Source organism: Papaver somniferum, chromosome 11 (assembly GCF_003573695.1).
Source record: "Papaver somniferum cultivar HN1 chromosome 11, ASM357369v1, whole genome shotgun sequence".
Lineage (NCBI taxonomy): Eukaryota > Viridiplantae > Streptophyta > Magnoliopsida > Ranunculales > Papaveraceae > Papaver > Papaver somniferum.
The window spans coordinates 101,241,094-101,263,121 of NC_039368.1; the positions used below are offsets into that span (position 1 = coordinate 101,241,094).

The following is a 22,028-nucleotide window of genomic DNA, read 5'->3' on the forward strand; positions in this document are numbered from 1 at the left end:
TCCCACGGCCAAAACGGGCACAACGGCAAGAGCTTGGCAGCTTTCTTTTTCTTTGAGACATCAAAGTGTGGTTGTTATTTCTGAATTGCACTCACTGTTGACAGTTCAAGACATTGTGTTCACCGTAACAACAAGCAGTTCCGGTAACCTCTCACTAAGTTAAGGTTCAATCTCTGGGACACCTTAGCCTAATATTGATGTATTATGTTTTCTCGTATTTCGTCGATATGTTTTATCTTTCATGTGGGGGATTGTTAGAAAAAACGCTTTAAAAAATACCAATTTTTTACATGGACTATGTTTTGATCCCTAGACCTATTGCCCATTAATTGTTTTTTCATTTGAATAGATAAAACAATAGTCCCACATTGACTAAAATCTAAAGAGTTTTAGACTTAAATACCATAGAATTGGCTATAAGGGCATGGTCATTAGACTTTTGTGCTTTGAGGGAAGGCCTAGACTAGGGAAAGGTTGTCTTTCCCGTACGCGCGGTGCTTCGCACAGAAGCACGCACGCCGCCGCCGTCCGTCCGGTCGGTCGGTCGGGGTCGGGTGTGGGTGTGGGTTCATTAGATCCTATCTTTTTGCTGAAATTTTTGGTACGTGTTTTCCACACAAGTAGAAGAATCTATTCTTTGTCTGCACGTGTTTTGTCCTTACTTCTTTGTCTGAACGTGCTTGTCTTGGCTTCTTTGTCTGTACGTGTTTTGTCCTGGCTCCCTTGTCTGTACGTATTTGGCTTGGCAGCAACACACTGCTCCATGCACTATCTTTAACCCAACATTAACAGTATTTCTGTCATACGCATGGGTTTTCTTTCTTGTTTGTAACTACACAAACACTATATAAGAGAGTAGTTGTAAGCTCAGAAAATACACACCACAGAGAAACATCTCTTCTACTCTTCCTCTGTTTTTCTGTAAACATCTCTTCTACTGTTTTTAAGTTCTGCCAAGCTCTAAGGGTACCCTCATTGTATGCTACATTGAGGGGTACTAACTGTAGTTGTATCCTGGAGGTGACTCGCCAACTGCTGTAGCATCTCAGAGGAGTGGCAGGCGATATTGCCTTTAGGACAGCGTAGTTTACGTGCCTCTACATTTTCTGTGCAGCAACATCAGCAACATTATTTTGAGCTAAGTATCTTCTTCTCAGTTACATTATTAGTAATTTCTCCAACAATCTAAAGGCAATATCGCCTTTACTATATTTTGTAACAACATGGGAAAGAGTACTGTAGACAAACCCCCAAAGTTTAGTGGCAAAGACTTTAAACGATGGCAGTCCAAAATGCTATTCTTCTTAAAAGACCAAAGGCTAGATGAAGTTGCCTTAGAAAGACCCTCAATAAGGCTTCATGACCGTGGTTATGAAGATAGACTGGATAGGTGGACTAGGAAGAATTACATGTGCAAAAACCATATTCTTAACTGTCTGGATGACTCCTTGTACGACTTTTATAATGCAAAAGAGAATTTTACTGCTTTTGATTTATGGGAAGCCTTAGAAGAAAAATATCTTGTTGAGGCAGCTGGAAGCAAGAAGTTCTTGGTGGCTAGGTTCCTGGAATATAAGATGACCGATGAAAAGCCTGTTGTAGAACAATTCGTCGAACTCCAGCTACTCATCAACGAAATTCTTGCTGAAGGCATGCATATTGATGAATCTCTACAAGTATCTGCAGTGATTGAAAAGCTACCACCCTCATGGAACGAGTACAAGAGGTGGCTGCGACACAAGAATCGTGAAATCACCATGGTGGAGCTGGGGAAAAAGATCCAGGTGGAGGAACTTCTGTGCTGCAAGGACAAGAGCCTGATGCTGAGCAAAGACATGTCAAACAAAGCTCATGTCCTGGACGATAACACTGCGTCAAAGAAAAAGCACGGAGAATCCAGCAAAAATGGTAAATGTAACAAACAACGTAACTCCAAAGGTAACCATCTTAAGCCAAAGGGTGGTGTCTCCAAAAACAACATCAAAGGCGACTGCTATAACTGTGGGAAAACTGGTCATATGGCCAAGGACTGTAGGGCACCTAAAAAGACCAAAAATGATCCTAAACAGAAAAATAAGGCAAACGTAGTAGATGATTCTGGATATTTTACTGGCATGGTGTCTGAAGTCAACCTTGTCTCTAATGTGACCAATGTGAGAGACTGGTGGCTTGATTCTGGAGCCACTAGGCATGTCTGTAAGTTCAGAAATGCTTTCTCCTCCTATAACAAAGTAGGAGACGATGAGAAATTGTTTATGGGAAACTCTTCTACCTCTAAAGTGGTAGGAAAAGGCAAGGTTGAATTGAAGCTCACTTCAGGAAAAACTCTCGCATTGAATGACGTGTATCACGTCCCGGACATATGCAAGAATCTTATCTCAGAAACCATCTTACTTGGGAAAGGTTTTAAATTTGTAGCTGAGTCTAACAAGGTTGTAATCTCTAAAGGTGGTGATTTCGTAGGAAAAGGATATGTCACTGATAACATGATTAAGCTTAGTGTACTTTCTTTGAACTTGAATGATAATGCATCTTCTTCTGCTTATGTTTGTGACTCCTCACATGTTTGGCATGATAGACTAGGACATGTTAATTTCAAATCTATTGAAAGACTTGCTAAATTAGGCTGCATTCCTAAATTAAACTTTGACAGAGGTCATAAATGTGAAATTTGTGTTGAATCTAAATATTCTAGAAAACCCTTTAACAAAAAGGTTGAACGTAGTACAACTCCCCTAGAACTAATCCACTCATATTTGGGAGATTTGAAATCAACACCAACTAGAGGAGGTAAAAAATGGTACATCACTTTTATAGATGATCACTCAAGATACTGTCAGGTTTATCTTCTTAGAAGTAAAGATGAAGCCTTAGACGCTTTCAAATTATATAAACTTGAAGTAGAAAACCAAAGAGGTGTCACTATTAAAACTCTTAGGTCGGACCGAGGCGGTGAGTATGTGATACCTATAGGAGAATTCTGCAAACTTAATGGCATCATTCATGAAACTACTGCACCTTCTTCACCTGAGTCGAATGGAGTAGTTGAAAGGAAAAACCGAACACTCATAGATATGGTGAACGCTATGTTAGCTAGTTCAGGGCTACCTTCGAACCTGTGGGGGGAAGCAATTCTCTCTGCTTGCTATATCTTGAACCGAGTTCCATTTAAGAAATCCGACAAAACCCCATATGAGTTATGGAAAGGAAGACAATCGTCCTATGCATACTTTAAAGTGTGGGGGTGTTTGGCCAAGGTGGCCACTCCTCGTTCCAAGAAAACCAAAATATGACCTAAAACTGTAGATTGTGTTTTCCTAGGATATCCTGAGCACACTAGTGCTTATAGGTTCATGGTAATTGGTGAGAACACCATAATGGAATCCAGAGATGCAGTGTTTTTCGAACACATTTTCCCTTTAGGGTCTGGACCTCATAAAAGGGTCCGCGATGATCTCTCAGATGTTCCTTCGACTAGTCAACCCCCGTCTCTAGATGCTGAATCCGAACCTAGAAGAAGTAAGAGGGTCAGAACCGAGAAAGGTTTCGGTCCAGATTTTGTGACTCTTACGGTAGAGTCTGAACCCCAAACCTATAAGGAAGCTATGACTTCTCCGGAAGCTCCCTTCTGGAAAGAAGCTTCAAATAATGAGTGGGATTCCATTCAACAAAATGAAACTTGGGAGCTTGTAGACTTACCTCCTGGTAGTAAAACCATAGGTTGCAAGTGAGTCTTCAAAAGGAAACTTAGAACAGATGGAACTATAGAAAAACACAAAGCTAGGTTGGTAGCTAAGGGGTATAGACAACAGGAAGGATTAGATTTCTTTGATACCTATTCACCGGTCACTAGAATCACTTCTATCCGGATGCTGATTGCTATTGCTTCTATTTATGATTTGCATATACATCAGATGGATGTTAAAACTGCTTTTTTATATGGTGAATTGAATGAAGAAATTTATATGAACCAACCTGAAGGTTTTGTTGTGAAAGGTTATGAAGATAAAGTATGCAAACTGAAAAAATCTTTGTATGGTTTAAAACAAGCACCTAAACAGTGGCATGAAAAATTTAATCATGTAATGATATCTAATGGCTTCAAGGTTAATGAATCTGATAAATGTGTTTACATTAAATCTGTGGATGATTCTCATGTTATTGTGTGCCTATATGTTGATGATATGCTCATATTAGGTAGTAACCTTGATAGTATTAATACCACTAAAAGCATGCTTAACGAAAACTTTGACATGAAAGACTTAGGCCCTGCTGATGTAATCTTAGGGATGAAAATCAGAAAGATGTCTGATGGATATAGTCTTAGTCAATCTCATTATGTTGAAACTGTGCTTAAGAGATTTAATCATGAAAATGCTAAACCTGCAACTACTCCTTATGATCCCAATTGCAAATTGAAAAAGAACAAGGGTGAGGGTATTTATCAACTTGAGTATTCTCGTGTTATTGGAAGTCTTATGTATTTAATGAACTGTACAAGACCTGATATTTCCTATACTGTGAGTAGATTAAGCAGGTACACTTGCAACCCTGGGCAGGATCACTGGAATGCTCTCTACAGAGTTCTACGGTACCTGAGAGGAACTTCAAACTATTGCTTAAGTTTTGGGAAGTATCCTGCTGTGCTAGAAGGGTATTGTGATGCTAACTGGATATCAGACTCAGATGAGTGCAAATCCACTAGTGGGTACATCTTCACACTTGGTGGTGCGTCTGTGTCATGGAAGTCTATCAAACAGACATGTATAGCCCGATCCACCATGGAGTCTGAGTTTATAGCCTTGGAGAAAGATGGAGAGGAAGCTGAATGGATACGAGGTTTCCTGGGTGGAATTCCACTCTGGCCCAAGCCTGTGTCTTCGATCGCAATCCACTGTGACAGTCAAGCTGCTATTGGATGCGCAAAGAATAGTGTATACAACGGAAAGTCGATACATCTTCGAAGAAGACACAAGACAGTGAAACAACTACTCTCTACTGGCATCATCTCTATAGACTTTGTAAGGTCTAAAGAGAATATTGCAGATCCTTTGACGAAAGGGTTATCTAGAGAGGTAGTTAGATCCACATCGAAGGGGATGGGACTCAAGCTCATAGAATAAATCGCCATGAAGGACACTCAACCTTGTGAATGGAGATCCAAGATCAAGGTTCAATGAGATAACTAATTTTTGGTGATGTCGAGAGAAAACACTATCTTTGTCCCTCCCTATGGTGTAACCGTATGATAGTGTTGTCTGCATGTTTTAGGATGATCTGTCAAGATCTTAATGAGTTCCATGGCTTTGCTTAAAGCGGAGTGTGGCAGGACACTCTTAATGGACTCACCTATGTGGATGTTGGAAGTGGGGCCGCTTCCTATGAGAATTTGAGCTTTTTCTCTAGATACATTCATTAAGTCCGGGATTTAGCCCACGGCCAAAACGGGCACAACGGCAAGAGCTTGGCAGCTTTCTTTTTCTTTGAGACATCAAAGTGTGGTTGTTATTTCTGAATTGCACTCACTGTTGACGGTTCAAGACATTGTGTTCACCGTAACAACAAGCAGTTCCGGTAACCTCTCACTAAGTTAAGGTTCAATCTCTGGGACACCTTAGCCTAATATTGATGTATTATGTTTTCTCGTATTTCGTCGATATGTTTTATCTTTCATGTGGGGGATTGTTAGAAAAAACGCTTTAAAAAATACCAATTTTTTACATGGACTATGTTTTGATCCCTAGACCTATTGCCCATTAATTGTTTTTTCATTTGAATAGATAAAACAATAGTCCCACATTGACTAAAATCTAAAGAGTTTTAGACTTAAATACCATAGAATTGGCTATAAGGGCATGGCCCTTGGGTCATTAGACTTTTGTGCTTTGAGGGAAGGCCTAGACTAGGGCAAGGTTGCCTTTCCCGTACGCGCGGTGCTTCGCACAGAAGCACGCACGCCGCCGCCGTCCGTCCGGTCGGTCGGTCGGGCTCGGGTTCGGGTCCGGGTCCGGGTGTGGGTGTGGGTTCATTAGATCCTATCTTTTTGCTGAAATTTTTGGTACGTGTTTTCCACACAAGTAGAAGAATCTCTTCTTTGTCTGCACGTGTTTTGTCCTGACTTCTTTGTCTGAACGTGCTTGTCTTGGCTTCTTTGTCTGTACGTGTTTTGTCCTGGCTCCCTTGTCTGTACGTATTTGGCTTGGCAGCAACACACTGCTCCATGCACTATCTTTAACCCAACATTACCAGTATTTCTGTCATACGCATGGGTTTTCTTTGACTGTCATACGCATGGGTTTTCTTTCTTGTTTGTAACTACACAAACACTATATAAGAGAGTAGTTGTAAGCTCAGAAAAGACATACCACAGAGAAACATCTCTTCTACTCTTCCTCTGTTTTTCTGTAAACATCTCTTCTACTGTTTTTAAGTTCTGCCAAGCTCTAAGGGTACCCTCATTGTATGCTACATTGAGGGGTACTAACTGTAGTTGTATCCTGGAGGTGACTCGCCAACTGCTGTAGCATCTCAGAGGAGTGGCAGGCGATATTGCCTTTAGGACAGCGTAGTTTACGTGCCTCTACATTTTCTGTGCAGCAACATCAGCAACATTATTTTGAGCTAAGTATCTTCTTCTCAGTTACATTATTAGTAATTTCTCCAACAATCTAAAGGCAATATCCTCTTTACTATATTTTGTAACAACATGGGAAAGAGTACTGTAGACAAACCCCCAAAGTTTAGTGGCAAAGACTTTAAACGATGGCAGTCCAAAATGTTATTCTTCTTAAAAGACCAAAGGCTAGATGAAGTTGCCTTAGAAAGACCCTCAAGAAGGCTTCATGACCGTGGTTATGAAGATAGACTGGATAGGTGGACTAGGAAAAATTACATGTGCAAAAACCATATTCTTAACTGTCTGGATGACTCCTTGTACGACTTTTATAATGCAAAAGATAATTTTACTGCTTTTGATTTATGGGAAGCCCTAGAAGAAAAATATCTTGCTGAAGCTGCTGGAAGCAAGAAGTTCTTGGTGGCTAAGAGAAAGATGTCTGATGGATATAGTCTTAGTCAATCTCATTATGTTGAAACTGTGCTTAAGAGATTTAATCATGAAAAAGCTAAACCTGCAACTACTCCTTATGATCCCAATTGCAAATTGAAAAAGAACAAGGGTGAGGGTATTTATCAACTTGAGTATTCTCGTGTTATTGGCAGTCTTATGTATTTAATGAACTGTACAAGACCTGATATTGCTTATACTGTGAGTAGATTAAGCAGGTACACTTGCAACCCTGGGCAGGATCACTGGAATGCTCTCTACAGAGTTCTACGGTACCTGAGAGGAACTTCAAACTATTGCCTAAGTTTTGGGAAGTATCCTGCTGTGCTAGAAGGGTATTGTGATGCTAACTGGATATCAGACTCAGATGAGTGCAAATCCACTAGCGGGTACATCTTCACACTTGGTGGTGCGTCTGTGTCATGGAAGTCTACCAAACAGACATGTATAGCCCGATCCACCATGGAGTCTGAGTTTATAGCCTTGGAGAAAGCTGGAGAGGAAGCTGAATGGATACGAGGTTTCCTGGGTGGAATTCCACTCTGGCCCAAGCCTGTGTCTTCGATCGCAATCCACTGTGACAGTCAAGCTTCTATTGGATGCGCAAAGAATAGTGTATACAACGGAAAGTCTATACATCTTCGAAGAAGACACAAGACAGTGAAACAACTACTCTCTACTGGCATCATCTCTATAGACTTTGTAAGGTCTAAAGAGAATATTGCAGATCCTTTGACGAAAGGGTTATCTAGAGAGGTAGTTAGATCCACATCGAAGGGGATGGGACTCAAGCTCATAGAATAAATCGCCATGAAGGACACTCAACCTTGTGAATGGAGATCCAAGATCAAGGTTCAATGAGATAACTAATTTTTGGTGATGTCGAGAGAGAGCACTATCTTTGTCCCTCCCTATGGTGTAACCGTATGATAGTGCTGCCTGCATGTTTTAGGATGATCTGTCAAGATCTTAATGAGTTCCATGGCTTTGCTTAAAGCGGAGTGTGGCAGGACACTCTTAATGGACTCACCTACGTGGATGTTGGAAGTGGGGCCGCTTCCTATGAGAATTTGAGCTTTTTCTCTAGAGACATTCATTAAGTCCGGGATTTATCCCACGGCCAAAACGGGCACAACGGCAAGAGCTTGGCAGCTTTCTTTGAGACATCAAAGTGTGGTTGTTATTTCTGAATTGCACTCACTGTTGACGGTTCAAGACATTGTGTTCACCGTAACAACAAGCAGTTCCGGTAACCTCTCACTAAGTTAAGGTTCAATCTCTGGGACACCTTAGCCTAATATTGATGTATTATGTTTTCTCGTATTTCGTCGATATGTTTTATCTTTCATGTGGGGGATTGTTAGAAAAAACGCTTTAAAAAATACCAATTTTTTACATGGACTATGTTTTGATCCCTAGACCTATTGCCCATTAATTGTTTTTTCATTTGAATAGATAAAACAATAGTCCCACATTGACTAAAATCTAAAGAGTTTTAGACTTAAATACCATAGAATTGGCTATAAGGGCATGGCCCTTGGGTCATTAGACTTTTGTGCTTTGAGGGAAGGCCTAGACTAGGGCAAGGTTGCCTTTCCCGTACGCGCGGTGCTTCGCACAGAAGCACGCACGCCGCCGCCGTCCGTCCGGTCGGTCGGTTGGTCGGTCGGGGTCGGGTGTGGGTGTGGGTGTGGGTTCATTAGATCCTATCTTTTTGCTGAAATTTTTGGTACGTGTTTTCCACACAAGTAGAAGAATCTCTTCTTTGTCTGCACGTGTTTTGTCCTGACTTCTTTGTCTGAACGTGCTTGTCTTGGCTTCTTTGTCTGTACGTGTTTTGTCCTGGCTCCCTTGTCTGTACGTATTTGGCTTGGCAGCAACACACTGCTCCATGCACTATCTTTAACCCAACATTACCAGTATTTCTGTCATACGCATGGGTTTTCTTTCTTGTTTGTAACTACACAAACACTATATAAGAGAGTAGTTGTAAGCTCAGAAAACACACACCACAGAGAAACATCTCTTCTACTCTTCCTCTGTTTTTCTGTAAACATCTCTTCTACTGTTTTTAAGTTCTGCCAAGCTCTAAGGGTACCCTCATTGTATGCTACATTGAGGGGTACTAACTGTAGTTGTATCCTGGAGGTGACTCGCCAACTGCTGTAGCATCTCAGAGGAGTGGCAGGCGATATTGCCTTTAGGACAGCGTAGTTTACGTGCCTCTACATTTTCTGTGCAGCAACATCAGCAACATTATTTTGAACTAAGTATCTTCTTCTCAGTTACATTATTAGTAATTTCTCTAACAGATACATCATTGTTGGATTATTTTCGGCTTAGTTGGTTATATTGCAGGTTGTAATTCGTTAGTCGAAGTTTTGGTCCTGGAGGAAAACCATGTATCATGCCAAGGATCCATCCAACTCCGGTGAGATTGCTAAATGAGAATTACAAGCCATGCTCATCATTTTTATGGTTCTAAAGGTATACTATCTCTTTCAATCTGTCAATTAAACTGAAAGTTAGACGGGCGATGAATGTATAGGGGGACCAAGGTTAATGAATGATTTAATATTAAGAATTTAATCAAGTCAAGAGTCGTTGTTTATTATAATTAGCACTAAGTTGATTGCTTAGGTGTCCTCTACATTATTTTGAAGAAATTTCTATTGTCAGAGTTGATCCTAATTAAAATTTTCAGCTATGTTTTTAGAAAATCTTGTTCGTTGCATTACTGGATCGTCGTCAGACGGGCTAGGAATTAACAGAACAGGTTATCACTTTCAATCACCAAAAAACTGGATTAACGGTAAGCTATGATTAAATTCTGCTTTGTTCGGTAGCTAGCGCTTATTATTATCTGTAGTTTGTTTCATTTGGTTTAACAAGTACAAAATGGACTAGAGGCTTTAGAATGAGCTAGTTTCACTATGTTATCTAAACTAGTTGTATTGCATTTTCTTTTGCCATATTGTACTAGTAAAACCTCATTTACATGTACAATCTTGTTATGATTTATAACAGTGATATCCTAAGATATTTCCTTATTTTTTCTTACTTGGATGGCATTCAAATCTCTACATCGACCAATTGGCAGACCCAAATGGTAAGTTACCTGATGCACATAAACAGTCTTTCTTTAGTTCCAAGGGCTACAATGTTGTTCTTAAATATATAGTATTGTCTTCGATTTGAAACAGGACCTATGTATTATAATGGTATCTACCATCTTTTCTACCAGTACAACCCGAATAGTGCTGAATGGGGAGATATCGTGTGGGCTCATTCGGTATCGAAAGATATGGTCAATTGGTTCCACGTCGATATTGCATTGCACCCTACAGATCCATTTGATATTAAAGGGTGCTGGTCAGGGTCTACCACCATCCTTCCTGGTAAGGGACCTGTGATCTTTTACACCGGTGGTGATTCAGAAAACCGACAAGTTCAGAACATTGCTGTACCAAAGGATTTATCAGATCCCTTACTTGTGGAATGGAAAAAGCTGGACCAGAACCCAGTTATCTCCACTCCAGATGGCATTAAACCCGATAAGTTTCGGGACCCAAGTACTGGATGGTTAGGTGAAGATGGGTACTGGAGAGTTATAATAGGGAGTGAGAAAAGCAGATTAGGGATGGCATTGTTGTTTAAAAGCAAGGATTTCTTGACATGGACACAATCTGAAAATACATTTCACTCTGCTTCAACCGCTTCAGACGAAAACGGTATGTGGGAATGCGTAGATTTTTTCCTCGTGGCATTGAAAGGGGAAGCAGCATTAGACACCTCCGCAAGAGGAGACAATATTAAGTATGTATTTAAGGTGAGCGATCAAGATACGTTCTCTGATTTTTATACAGGGGGGGATTATTTTCTGAACAATGGTGAGTATTATACACCGGATAACACTGTAGGTGATCCTTATTCGCCTGTTACTGCTCTAAGATTAGATTATGGCAAATTCTATGCATCTAAAACATTCTTCGATGAGGCAAAAAACAGAAGGATATTGTGGGCATGGGTAAATGAACCTGATTCCAATGCTGATGCCATTGAAAGAAGATGGGCTGGTATTCAGGTTTGTTTATTACACTATCACAGTTTATAGTTTTATTCTTTTGAATATAACGACTAACTCTAGCCTCGATTGAATCTAATAGTCAATACCGAGGACACTGTGGCTGGATAAAAATGAAAAACAGCTCCTGCAATGGCCCGTTGAGGAACTCGCAACCTTAAGAACAGATGAAGTTGGATGCACTAATGAACCTCTGACCACGGGAAGACCTCTTTTTGAAGTTCAGGGAATAACAGCTGCACAGGTACGTTTGAAAAATCCAAGTTAAAAAGGTATTTTGCAGTCTTGGTTTTCAGATATGTATACTTACCATATTATTTTCACAGGCCGATATCGAAGTTACATTTCGTATACCAAGTTTAGAAAATGCAGAAGTTTTTGATCCTTCATGGGTTGACGCCCAACAACTCTGTGGTGAAAAAGGTGCTGTTGTTCAAGGTGGCATTGGACCATTTGGATTGTTAACCTTAGCTTCAAAGGAGTTAGAAGAATACACAGCAGTATTCTTTAGAGTTTTCAAAGCTCAAGACAAGTATGTGGTGCTTATGGGTTCTGGTGGTGACAGGTTAGTGACTATCACAAAAAAAAAAAAAAAAAAAAAAAAAAATCATAAACAGAAATGTTTTTGAAGCTGCCAATTATAACCAAACGAACTTGATGTCTTGCAAATAACATAGGTCATCCTTAAGAGGAGAAGGACTAAATAAACCCTCATATGGGGCATTTGTGGATGTTGATTTGGTTGATGGGGAAATTTCTCTAAGATGCCTGGTAATAATTTCTTTCTTCTTTTATAGTTTTCTTCTGTAGCATTGATCATTGTGTAGGGGTTAGAACACGATTAAATGGTTATTTTTGCTGCGCATATTTGAGTGAGGTGACACGTTGTTAGCTTGAATTAGTTCAACTGTGGTTGCAGATCGATCACTCAGTGGTGGAAAGCTTCGGTGCCGGAGGAAAAGCTTGTATCACAACTAGGACTTATCCGACACTTGCAGTAGGAAAACAAGCCCATCTATTTGCATTCAACTACGGATCAGAGACTGTTGAGATTGCAAAACTAAATGCCTGGACCATGAAAACTCCTGAAATGAACCTCAGCGATGGGGTAACCTTGCTGCGTGCAGCTTAAACATTACGTCTGCGAGCATTGGCTTTAGAGTTCTTGAACTCTTGGTTTGGCTAACTTAAGCTGGTTCTGGTATGGTCGTGATTGGTGGACTTGTGGTTGTCTTTTTTATTTTCCCGAGTCTATTTGGTTTATGTTGTGTTGGCCCTGTTGGATATCTAAGTCTCTTTGTTGGCCTTTGGGGTCTTCCTTTGTTCTTTATATTAAGAATTTGTATGATACATTAACGTCAATTTGTAAACCTCGATTAGATATTGTAAAGGCTATGTTATTCCAGTGTCTTATTTGCACATTCATTGTTCTTTGCCGATAAAACATTTCCCAAAAAGAATAGGCAAAGAACATAACATTGTTTGCTAACGCATATTATGAACTCATACGAGTCGACTTAACTGAATACATAATGTCGATACCAACTTAACTACTTTAAGTGATTTTAGTTATCATTCCACAATTTTAAACCCATTTACCAAATTTTTCAAGCACAGTGCACGACTCTGCGCATGTTTCCAAAACTCTGATAAGGCGGATTTCCTATTGATAGAAGCTCCGGCAGAGGTCCGTAGGAAGTTGGATTACCATCTTCATTATTGGTTAAGCCTGCTGGGTGGAAGAACAATGGAATAGAAACTCTTGATTTCTGGGAACTATTAGCCAACACACAATGCTCCCCACTCTTGTACTTATCGTTCGAAATTATCTGTAATCAAAAAGTTTGTAGCAAAATTACACAAGAATTACTTCGACAAGAAATCATATTGACCTGCAAAAACTACTTTGACAAGAAATCATATTTAACTGGAAAAAGTCTCCGACGTTGACCGTAATAGCACCCTCGATAGGTTTGACACTGATCCACCGGTCTTCATACTTGACCTGTAGCCCACCGATTTGATCTTGCAGCAAAATTGTTATAATGCTGTGATCAGTATGTGGGACAAGCCCTACTGTCAATTCAGGCTGTGGGCAATACGGATAGTATTGGCCAAGGAGCATCTTCGATTCGCTGCATCTCATTTCTTTCAATCTCCCTGGTCTAACACCTAAGCCTTCGCACATCAGTTCCATCACTCTCTCGCCGAGTATTGTTGCATGGTGAACCCATTCCATAAGGTCGTTCCTACAGACCTCCGGCAACTTCTCTATCACCGGCGGTTCTGGTCCGACTACTACTTTCAACGTGTCCCTCCAGCTGGCTGCCTCGGATTTGTACAGATCTGAATTGCTCATGAAACAAACGTTTTGGGCACGGCCATAGTACTTGTTCTTGATCTCAATTGGTTATTCATGGAAAGATCTAACGGATGAAAGTGCATCGTCTATTACGAGGTGTGAGATTCCATGATTGATTATTTGGAAAAATCCGTAGGTAGAAAAGCTTCTCTGATTTGGTTAACGATTTCTGACCTTCGGTCGCCGGAATTGGTCAAACCACAGAAATTAATAACCGGAATTTCCCAACCGGTCGTTGAACGAGGTGACAACGATTTCTTGTTTGGAACTTGATCAGATGGGTGAACAAAAATTAGAGGAATTGAAGTGATACCCGAATCAAGAAGACCCTTGACTCCGATCCCAGACTCATCGAATTCTTTGACTTGTTTCATTCGGGCGTCAGTATTGCAGTCGCAGAGCTCCATTTTGCTGTGGCTAACAATTTGGGTTACGTGCTCATTAAATATAGTAGCACTTCATAGTAATGGTTCATTGTATTTGTATCACATTGGTGTTGTGTCACAACTGTGACGTCAAATGGATAAAAGGTTTAATGATGCGCTGTGCATGGAGATCGCAATTCCATATTGGTTCACCAGAGCTTCTCGGTCAGCAATATAATAATAACATGACCATGACCGAACAGATTTGCTTGGTAATGAAACTTTATTGTACGCTGACATCCCATGATCTCAAAAGATGATGGAAGGGGCTTTAATAGATATGGAAAAACAACATTTCGTCAGAAATCTGGTTATGACTTTAGATCATGCATGCTCAAGACTTGAGAGATGTGTAGGAGGTGAGCCCTGCTAACAATATAAAAAATCTTTAACCACAAACAACAAAAACTAAATCTTTGATGAAAAGTTCCACCCATAAAAGTGGTCTTCAATCATTGTATCATATGAAAAATTGTTGTAGACAATAACAAAAAGGGATCCATGTGCAGTGCAAAGGTACCTATAAACAGAAACTAGGACAAACATTCTTCAGAAGATTCACAAGTTTGGTAGGCAATATCAGTAAGAAGAAGGGATTCTAAGCAGCATTCCATCAGAAACGGCCACTCTTAGATAATGAGTGAGAAGAAAACAGAAATATGCCTATTCAAATGTCATTGAGATATCCAGGGTAACAACAGAGTTTAACAAACTTGAAACCATCAAAAATGAGTAACTTGAGTCGTCTCTTGCTACAGTTTCTAAACCAAGTCACTGCTCACACAAACTACATATCTAGTTCCCCAATTAATAAAGATAAGTCCCAATTCGCAGAACCAGCATTGCCACCAGTGTAGATGATGAAAAAGCAGGATCTGAACAAAGGACTGAAAACCTACAACCTCCTTCCTCTTCTTCCACCCTTTCTTCGAGTGCTGTCGGTGGGAATAGGAGTGACATCCTCTGAAAATAAGTTGACCCACAAGAAAAAAGATAAGCATCATTAAGAAGAAAATTTTGTTTTTCAATTAAAACATCGAATCTAAAAATTGCAATTGACTTACCAATACGACCGATTCTCATCCCAGAACGAGCAAGGGCTCTCAATGCAGACTGGGCGCCAGGTCCAGGGGTCTTAGTTTTGTTACCTCCAGTAGCACGAAGCTTGATATGCAATGCAGTAACACCAAGTTCCTGAACAAGATAAATATTAGTGGGGATACTCAAATTCAAGTACGAAAGCCTAATGTACACAATCCTGTAATCAGCTGACCAACATTAAGTAAACAATAAGACCAAATACCTTGCACCGTGCAGCAACATCTTGAGCTGCAAGCATAGCAGCATAAGGTGAGGACTCATCTCTATCAGCTTTGACCTTCATTCCACCTGCAATAAAGAGAGAGAGAGAGAGAGAGAGAGAGAAGTTGAGGCACCACAGATCAGGTGTCCGTCCGAAGTCTAAGCAACCAAGTAAGCTAAAAGAAGACACGACAATGCAGACAGCATTATGGTAACGTTGCAGTTTTACTTTTGTAAACCAAAGAATTAGCCTAGTTTAGACAGACTCAACATTGACTGATGAAAACTTGTAAGTGTACCAAAAAACATGGGCACTAGCAGCTGTATAGATCGTATCGAATGCTTACTACAATCAACTTAATAGTAACAATGAATCACTAAATTTGAAATGGTAATAATCATGCCAATGCTACCTAGAAGCCTAGAACTATCAAGAGTTTTAACATGTGTGAGATGAGCAAAGAACAAACAAGAAAACAAGGCTCTAACGTTCCAGAGTGTACATATTACAATAAGAACAGCAGAAACATAACTACATAACACTAAGTAGATCACGCAAAGTTGTGAAATAATAAGCTAATAACAGAATCATACCAGTAATACGAACCAAAGTTTCCCTTCCTGACAAATCAGTCACATGCTGCAAACCAAATTGAAACAATCTAGAGTTCAATACAGCTTCCACAACACAAAATATACAATATCAACAACGAAATAAAAACCCATAAATTTGACACTTACAATAAAGGTATCATTGAATGATGCAAAGATGTGAGCAACACCAAAAACAAACTCTCCATCACGTACAGCAGGTCCAAGAGTAACATTCTCTTCCTTGGGCTCTCTAACCTTCCTCCTCGACTACAAAAATCAACACAAAAAAATAAAAAAATCATATAAACAACTAAATCTTGTTCTTCATCAGCAAATAAAATCAACATCACTTAGATCCTAATCAATCTATTCATTATCAAATGTTACATAAACAATATTAAACGACAAATCGAACAAATCATTTTACCAAAACATATGATAATTTCGTGTAACCGGATCTATGCATATGAAGCCAGGAAACCTCGTTTAAAACTAAATGCAAATGTTGAGAAGAAGAAGAAAATAGGAAAAAATCAGACAGCTTACCATGGCTACTACTTCGAATAGATGAAATGGATGTTGGGTTTAGCGGCTAGGGTTAGAGAGGGCTGTGTTCTTCGCGGATCTTAAGAAGAACTGAAAAACTTATCCATCTTTCGCTTATATATGAGAGGACTTGTTAGGGTTTTAGATGAGAAAATGTTTAAAACACCACTTATTCTTCTATTATATCTTTAAAGAACCCGTATAATCTGGACATACAAGCCCAGGTTTAACATAAACGGGCCAGCCCATGATACGAAGCCTACCTTTAAGAACGATTTTTTGGGGACTACTCAAAAATGTAGGGGGACTACTTTGTGATGGGAATGTCTATCCTATACTTATAAGGGGTGTCCTAAAGTGTGGACATGACTAACCTACCCTTTAACCTAATTAAAATTAAAACTAATCTAATAAATATATATATATAAATCATTAACAAAACAAAATCAAACTATAACAAATCCATTACTTTTAGTTTTTCACAAATTCGTTAGTATTAGAGGATTCATTTTCTTCTCTTCTTTCTGCTTCATCGTCTCGATTCAAAAACAATTCCACAAACCAATTACTTGGTTGAAAAAATGAGTAGTAATCATCAAAATGAGTTGAAAATGGAAGTTGCGGAGATAAGTTCCGTCTAGGAATTATGTGAAACGGTTTGTCGAACTAGCCGAACTCAGCTTTAATGGAGTTTTTTATTTCAGAGAAAAGTTTGATTACCTCGCAAATTTTATTTCCCAGCCGAACTTTTAGTTCGGTTACGTCGCAACTTTTTTTCCTTTTTTTCCTAGCCGAACTTTTAGTTCGGTTACATTGCAATTTTTTTCTCCTAGCCGAACTTTTAGTTCGGTTACATTGCAATTTTTTTCTCCTAACCGAACTTTTCTATGAAAATCTATATATTGAGTTCGGTTACGTCGAAAAAAAATTTGCCAGCCGAACTTTTAGTTCGGTTACGTCGCAATTTTTTTCCTAGCTGAACTTTTTTCTGAAAGCAAAAACTCCATTGAAGCTGAGTTCGGCTACTTGTGTCTTCAGAACCATTAGCCGAACTACACTTGCAGATGAGTTCGACTACCTGTTCTTCAGAAGTCGTAGCCGAACTTTATTTCCATGGTCGAAATCAGTTTATAAATTTTTCATTTTTTCGAAAGTTTTTGCCAATTCAAGTAACATTAACTAAATTTGAAGTATACCTAAGTACCCAAAACCCTAATTTCGAAATCAACCATCTTTAAAAATATATATATATATATATATATATATCCTCTCAAAAAGTATTCTTTTAAAAACACCCAACTAACACTAATTAATCATTACATTAACTAATTTAATTACCAAGGGCAAGTTTGGTATTAAAAAGAAACTTAGATAAGGGGTGACTCATTATTACTTATAATATCCACCCAATAAATTGAAGAGTAGTCCCCCTCCATTTTTGAGTAGTGCTCAAAAAATCGTTCACCTTTAAACCTCCATGGAACTTTCACCTTATTGAGCAATGGATGGTTGGATACGGATTTGGTATCACCCGCGTCCAATCTATGTAACTGACGTGTTTGAAATTTTATCCATGTTCACTTGGTCACTCGTCGATTTTGACATCCGCAGGATAATAGATGGGCGGACTGAATACGAACGGACCTGCAGATTTTATTTATGCTCTCTTATCAAAGCTTGCTCTTTGCCAAAGTGGAAACACAAAATAGATGATTGTAATTAAGCTTGATGAGGTCTCTAATACCTAATAATGATGGTTAGTTTTAGAATCATGAAGGTCAATCTGAGAATGGTTTTTTTGCTTGATGTTAACTCGTAGAACTAATATTTATTTATAAATTTTGAGCGTCCTTTCATAATCATTTTCCTTTGAATCATGCGAGAAAGCACTGTATACCTTTGAAACTTAGCATGTTTACTCACCTAGGTATGTTTGTCTAGATACATACATATGGACCTGTCCAATAAGATTGTCATTCAAACATGAAACTATTCTGTAAAAAATTTCATATATATGTATATGTACAATACCAATGTTAACCTTGGGATCGGGTGCCCAATAGCTGGATAACTTTACACCCACGTCCAATCCGTAAAAGCGGAGCTTTTAAAAATATTTTTCCGTCTAATCCGCCGAGAGACAAATAAGGTGTTCACCCGTAAAAATAGGGATTGTGTCGGGTAAAATTCGCAAATTTGGGAGTTTTTCCCACCCCTATGTGAAAGTAAGGTTGAGCATTTGGTACCTACGTTGATCCGAACTGGCCTTGCCGATTTTTTGCTAGAAGATGTCTGATATTTGATCTGATTGACTGGATGCAGGTGTCATTTTGGAATCCACTAGATTTTTGGTTAGGTGGAGGTGTTGTTTATAAACCCGTTATACACTCACGCCCGTTTAATTAAGTGTATCTATGAGAAATTCATAGAATATGGTGCTAGTTCAGAACTTATAGAACCCATTGTATATTCATTTTATCTTTTCTAAATTACTTTCATCGAGGTTTTAACACTTAAACTCGATGAGCAAAAAGGAAACTGGTAATAACTGCACTTTGAATTATGATATTGCTGTGTTATTTATGTGGTTATGGTTGTTGAATTTCTAAATTTAAATGTTTTCACGTTGGTAGGGTTCGTTGTTTTTCTTTGACTATTAAGATGTAAAAAAAAATTATCGGTTACTATTTGAGTTTATAAATCTTGGTTTTCATCCATAGTTGTTTAAATGTTTAAAAATAGTGTTCGTCTTCTTTCCAAACAGAATAATTTTTTCTTATAAAATAGGGTTTTATACCAATTTTTTGTGTTTTTTTTTATAAGCAAAGGCCTTCAACAAGGCTAATGGTCTTCCTCAACAAAAGGCCTAATCCAAATAGGAGGGACGGATCAGTACATAAACGACTTGTTTGTTTTCGCACATTTAGCTAGTTCATGAGCAACAGAGGTACAAGTTTTTGGTTGAAAAGAAAAGATACAACCACTGAGAGAGGAAGCAAAATTTTGAATGTCTTTAAAAATTGCATCAGTTCTCGGATTCCCATCAAAAGAGCCAGCAGAGAATTGGGAAACCAAGTCTTGAGCATCACATTCCACTATGATATGTGTTAGTTTTAACTCCACGGCTTTCTTCAAACCAGCCCAGATAACTCTAGCCTCAACCTCTTCAGCAGATTCCACTTCAAACACAATGGGAGCACAGAAAGAAGCCTTGTTGGAGAAGTCACTCATCACATAGCCTGCACCATTATCCTTAGTAGTGTCATCAAAAGCACCATCAGTGTTCTATTTAATCCATCCAAAAGTAGGGGGCATCTAGTGGTCACTAAAGGAAGGGGTACGACTAGGTGGGTTTAGGACTCTAACTTTGACAGTGAGAAGCATGGCCTTAGCTCTATGGATAACAACAGAGTGGGTCTCCTAAAGGTTTCTAAAGACAAAGTTGTTTCCACTAGTCCATAAAGACCATAAGATAGCAACAAAAAAACAGTATCTATCAGTAGGAATGCTAGTAAGAGGGTCAATTAACCGGAAATTCAACAAATCAATCATAGAACTAGAAGAGAAAACAGAGGTATTAGCACCGAAAGAGGCCAAACTCCAAACATGACTAGTAAATGGACACAGAATAATAGTTTCACAAGGATCATAGCATCTAGCACAAGAGACAGATTGCATAGGCATTCTAGTTTGCAAGACAGACTGGGCAGGCAACACATTTCTAGCAGCTTTCCAAGTAAAAAGTTGAATACGATGAGGAAGTATGCAGATTTCGAAGAAAATATGCCATTCTTTTAAAGCTCCCAAGCCCTCCTATCAGGAGTGCACAAATTTCTTAAGGGAATGGTGATGATCTTCTGAACAGAAGCATCATCAAAATGAGTATTTAGCTTATCTAAATTCCAAGATATAATAGAATCATCAATGAAATAGGAGACTTTAACACAAGGGCCAGGTGGATGAGCCTAAAGTAGGGATCACTTTATCACACCAAGGGTCAATGAACTTACCATACCCAATAATCCAAGAGATGAAGGGTTTAATCATTTTTTAATGGTATAAAGGCAACACCAACTCCAAGAACAATTATCAGGACAAGAAGCATTAAGAAAGTCAGTCATAGGAAAATAACGAGCTTTCAGAACAGTTTCTAAAAGACAATTAGGATTCAATGATTTTCCAAGCATTCCTGGCTAACATGTCCAAGTTATTAAGCTTACCTTTCCTAAAGCCAGGACCACCTTCATACTTCGGGGAGCACAAAGCATCCCATCCTAGAAGTTGCAATTTTTTATCCTTAGGGTCAAGAGTTTCACCCCACCAGAATTGGCAGAGGTGAGAATCCATTTTTTTACAAAGGTACTTGGGCATAAGAAAGGCACCCATCTAGTAGAGAGGAATAGCATGGACAACATGTTTAATCAAAGTAGTTCTAGCAGCCTGAGAGAGGAGTCTATGAATCCAAGAGGTAATACTAGCATCAATAGCTTGGATAAGCCTCATATGGGTCTGGATTTTAGAAGCCTGAAAATCTATAGGGGTACCAAGATACTTCTCCCCTAAGTCTCTATTATGGATATCCAAAATGTTAGACGAATGATTCATAAGGGGAACAAGCAACTTCTTACTAAATAAGATGTCAGATTTTTCAAAATTTATTTCCTGACCAGAAGCTAGACAATACTACTGGAGATAGTCTTCAATGTTTCTAAAATATTTATCAGTAGCTTTAGAGAATAAAAGGGAATCATCAGCAAATAAGAGATGAGTCATACAATGAGCATTCTTACAAACTCTAATTCCTTCCACAAGGCCTTTACTGGTCAAATGATTCATATAAGTTGATAAGGCTTCAGAGCAGATGGTGCAGAGGTAAGGATAGAGGGGATCACCCTGTCTCAAGCCTCTCTCAGGTTTGATAAGACCAGTAGGACTACCATTCAACAAAATAGAGTAAGAAACAGTGGAAACACATTGATGGATCAAATTAACCCAGTGATTAGACACACCCATTTTAAGTAAGACTTTGCTAAGAAAAAACCATTCTAACTTGTCATAAGCTTTAGACATGTCAAGTTTGATGGCAGCGATACCATCATTCTTCTTATGGTGGTTGATAACATAAACAGCTTCATTAGCTAGCAGGATATTATCAGAGATACTTCTTTTTGGGACAAAAGCATTCTGATTTTGGGATATGATGTTGTCCATAAGGGGTTTCAGTCTATTAGCCAGGGTTTTAGATGGGATTTTATAGATGAAGTTACATAGACCAATGGGTATATATTGGGAGACTAACTGAGCTAGAGGGACCTTAGGGATTAAAGCAATGTTGGTGGTGTTGAAAACTTTAGCTAAGTGGTCAGTTCTAAAGCAAGTTTGTGTCATATCTATGACAGCTTCTCCAATAATATCCCAGTTTTTTTGGTAGAATATGCCAGTAAAGCCATCAGGGTTAGGAGCTTTCTTAACACCTATTTGGAAGACATAGTTTTTTTATTTCCTCAACAGTTAGAGGGAAGTTTAGCAAGGATTCATGCTCAGGTGAGAACTTGACTGGAAGACAATTCAGAATTTCATCTTGAAATTATTGAGGTTTGGAGGAATAAAGACTTCTAAAGTAATCCAAGAAACAGGTACCTATACTGT

General features: G+C 38.9%; 3 protein-coding genes across 3 annotated transcripts; 1 reads left to right on the forward strand and 2 right to left on the reverse strand.

Moving 5' to 3' along the window:
- Positions 1–9,733: 9,733 nt before the first annotated feature.
- Positions 9,734–12,535, forward strand: LOC113320712 (beta-fructofuranosidase, insoluble isoenzyme 1-like). Its single transcript, XM_026568606.1, has 7 exons — positions 9,734–9,878; positions 10,167–10,175; positions 10,270–11,150; positions 11,233–11,394; positions 11,477–11,715; positions 11,828–11,921; positions 12,070–12,535. Exons 1-7 carry the CDS (start codon positions 9,773–9,775, stop codon positions 12,280–12,282), a joined length of 1,704 nt encoding a protein of 567 aa, XP_026424391.1. The 5' UTR covers positions 9,734–9,772; the 3' UTR covers positions 12,283–12,535.
- Positions 12,536–12,629: 94 nt separating this feature from the next.
- Positions 12,630–13,899, reverse strand: LOC113320713 (1-aminocyclopropane-1-carboxylate oxidase homolog 5-like). Its single transcript, XM_026568607.1, has 2 exons — positions 13,078–13,899; positions 12,630–12,979 (listed from the first exon to the last, which is right to left on the reverse strand). Exons 1-2 carry the CDS (start codon positions 13,507–13,509, stop codon positions 12,758–12,760), a joined length of 654 nt encoding a protein of 217 aa, XP_026424392.1. The 5' UTR covers positions 13,510–13,899; the 3' UTR covers positions 12,630–12,757.
- A 646-nt stretch (positions 13,900–14,545) lies between these two features.
- Positions 14,546–16,526, reverse strand: LOC113323285 (40S ribosomal protein S14). The gene is made up of 6 exons (XM_026571572.1): positions 16,380–16,526; positions 15,981–16,100; positions 15,834–15,879; positions 15,241–15,326; positions 15,002–15,131; positions 14,546–14,900 (listed from the first exon to the last, which is right to left on the reverse strand). The coding sequence occupies exons 1-6, from the start codon at positions 16,380–16,382 to the stop codon at positions 14,833–14,835; spliced, it is 453 nt and encodes a 150-aa protein (XP_026427357.1). The 5' UTR covers positions 16,383–16,526; the 3' UTR covers positions 14,546–14,832.
- Positions 16,527–22,028: the final 5,502 nt, after the last annotated feature.

Bases quoted from the DNA above. Each gene is read 5' to 3' on its own strand.
- LOC113320713 (XM_026568607.1), bottom strand. From the start codon at position 13,509: ATGAGCAATTCAGATCTGTACAAATCCGAGGCAGCCAGCTGGAGGGAC. The intron at 12,980-13,077 runs TTAAATATGATT...TTTTGATTACAG, and splicing joins ACGTCGGAGACTTTTTCCAG to ATAATTTCGAACGATAAGTA.
- LOC113323285 (XM_026571572.1), bottom strand. The intron at 15,880-15,980 runs GTAAGTGTCAAA...TTTGGTTTGCAG, and splicing joins CATTCAATGATACCTTTATT to CATGTGACTGATTTGTCAGG. The intron at 15,327-15,833 runs GTATGATTCTGT...TCTTTATTGCAG, and splicing joins AACTTTGGTTCGTATTACTG to GTGGAATGAAGGTCAAAGCT.
- LOC113320712 (XM_026568606.1), top strand. From the start codon at position 9,773: ATGTTTTTAGAAAATCTTGTTCGTTGCATTACTGGATCGTCGTCAGAC. The intron at 11,395-11,476 runs GTACGTTTGAAA...TTATTTTCACAG, and splicing joins AGGGAATAACAGCTGCACAG to GCCGATATCGAAGTTACATT. The intron at 11,716-11,827 runs GTTAGTGACTAT...CAAATAACATAG, and splicing joins ATGGGTTCTGGTGGTGACAG to GTCATCCTTAAGAGGAGAAG.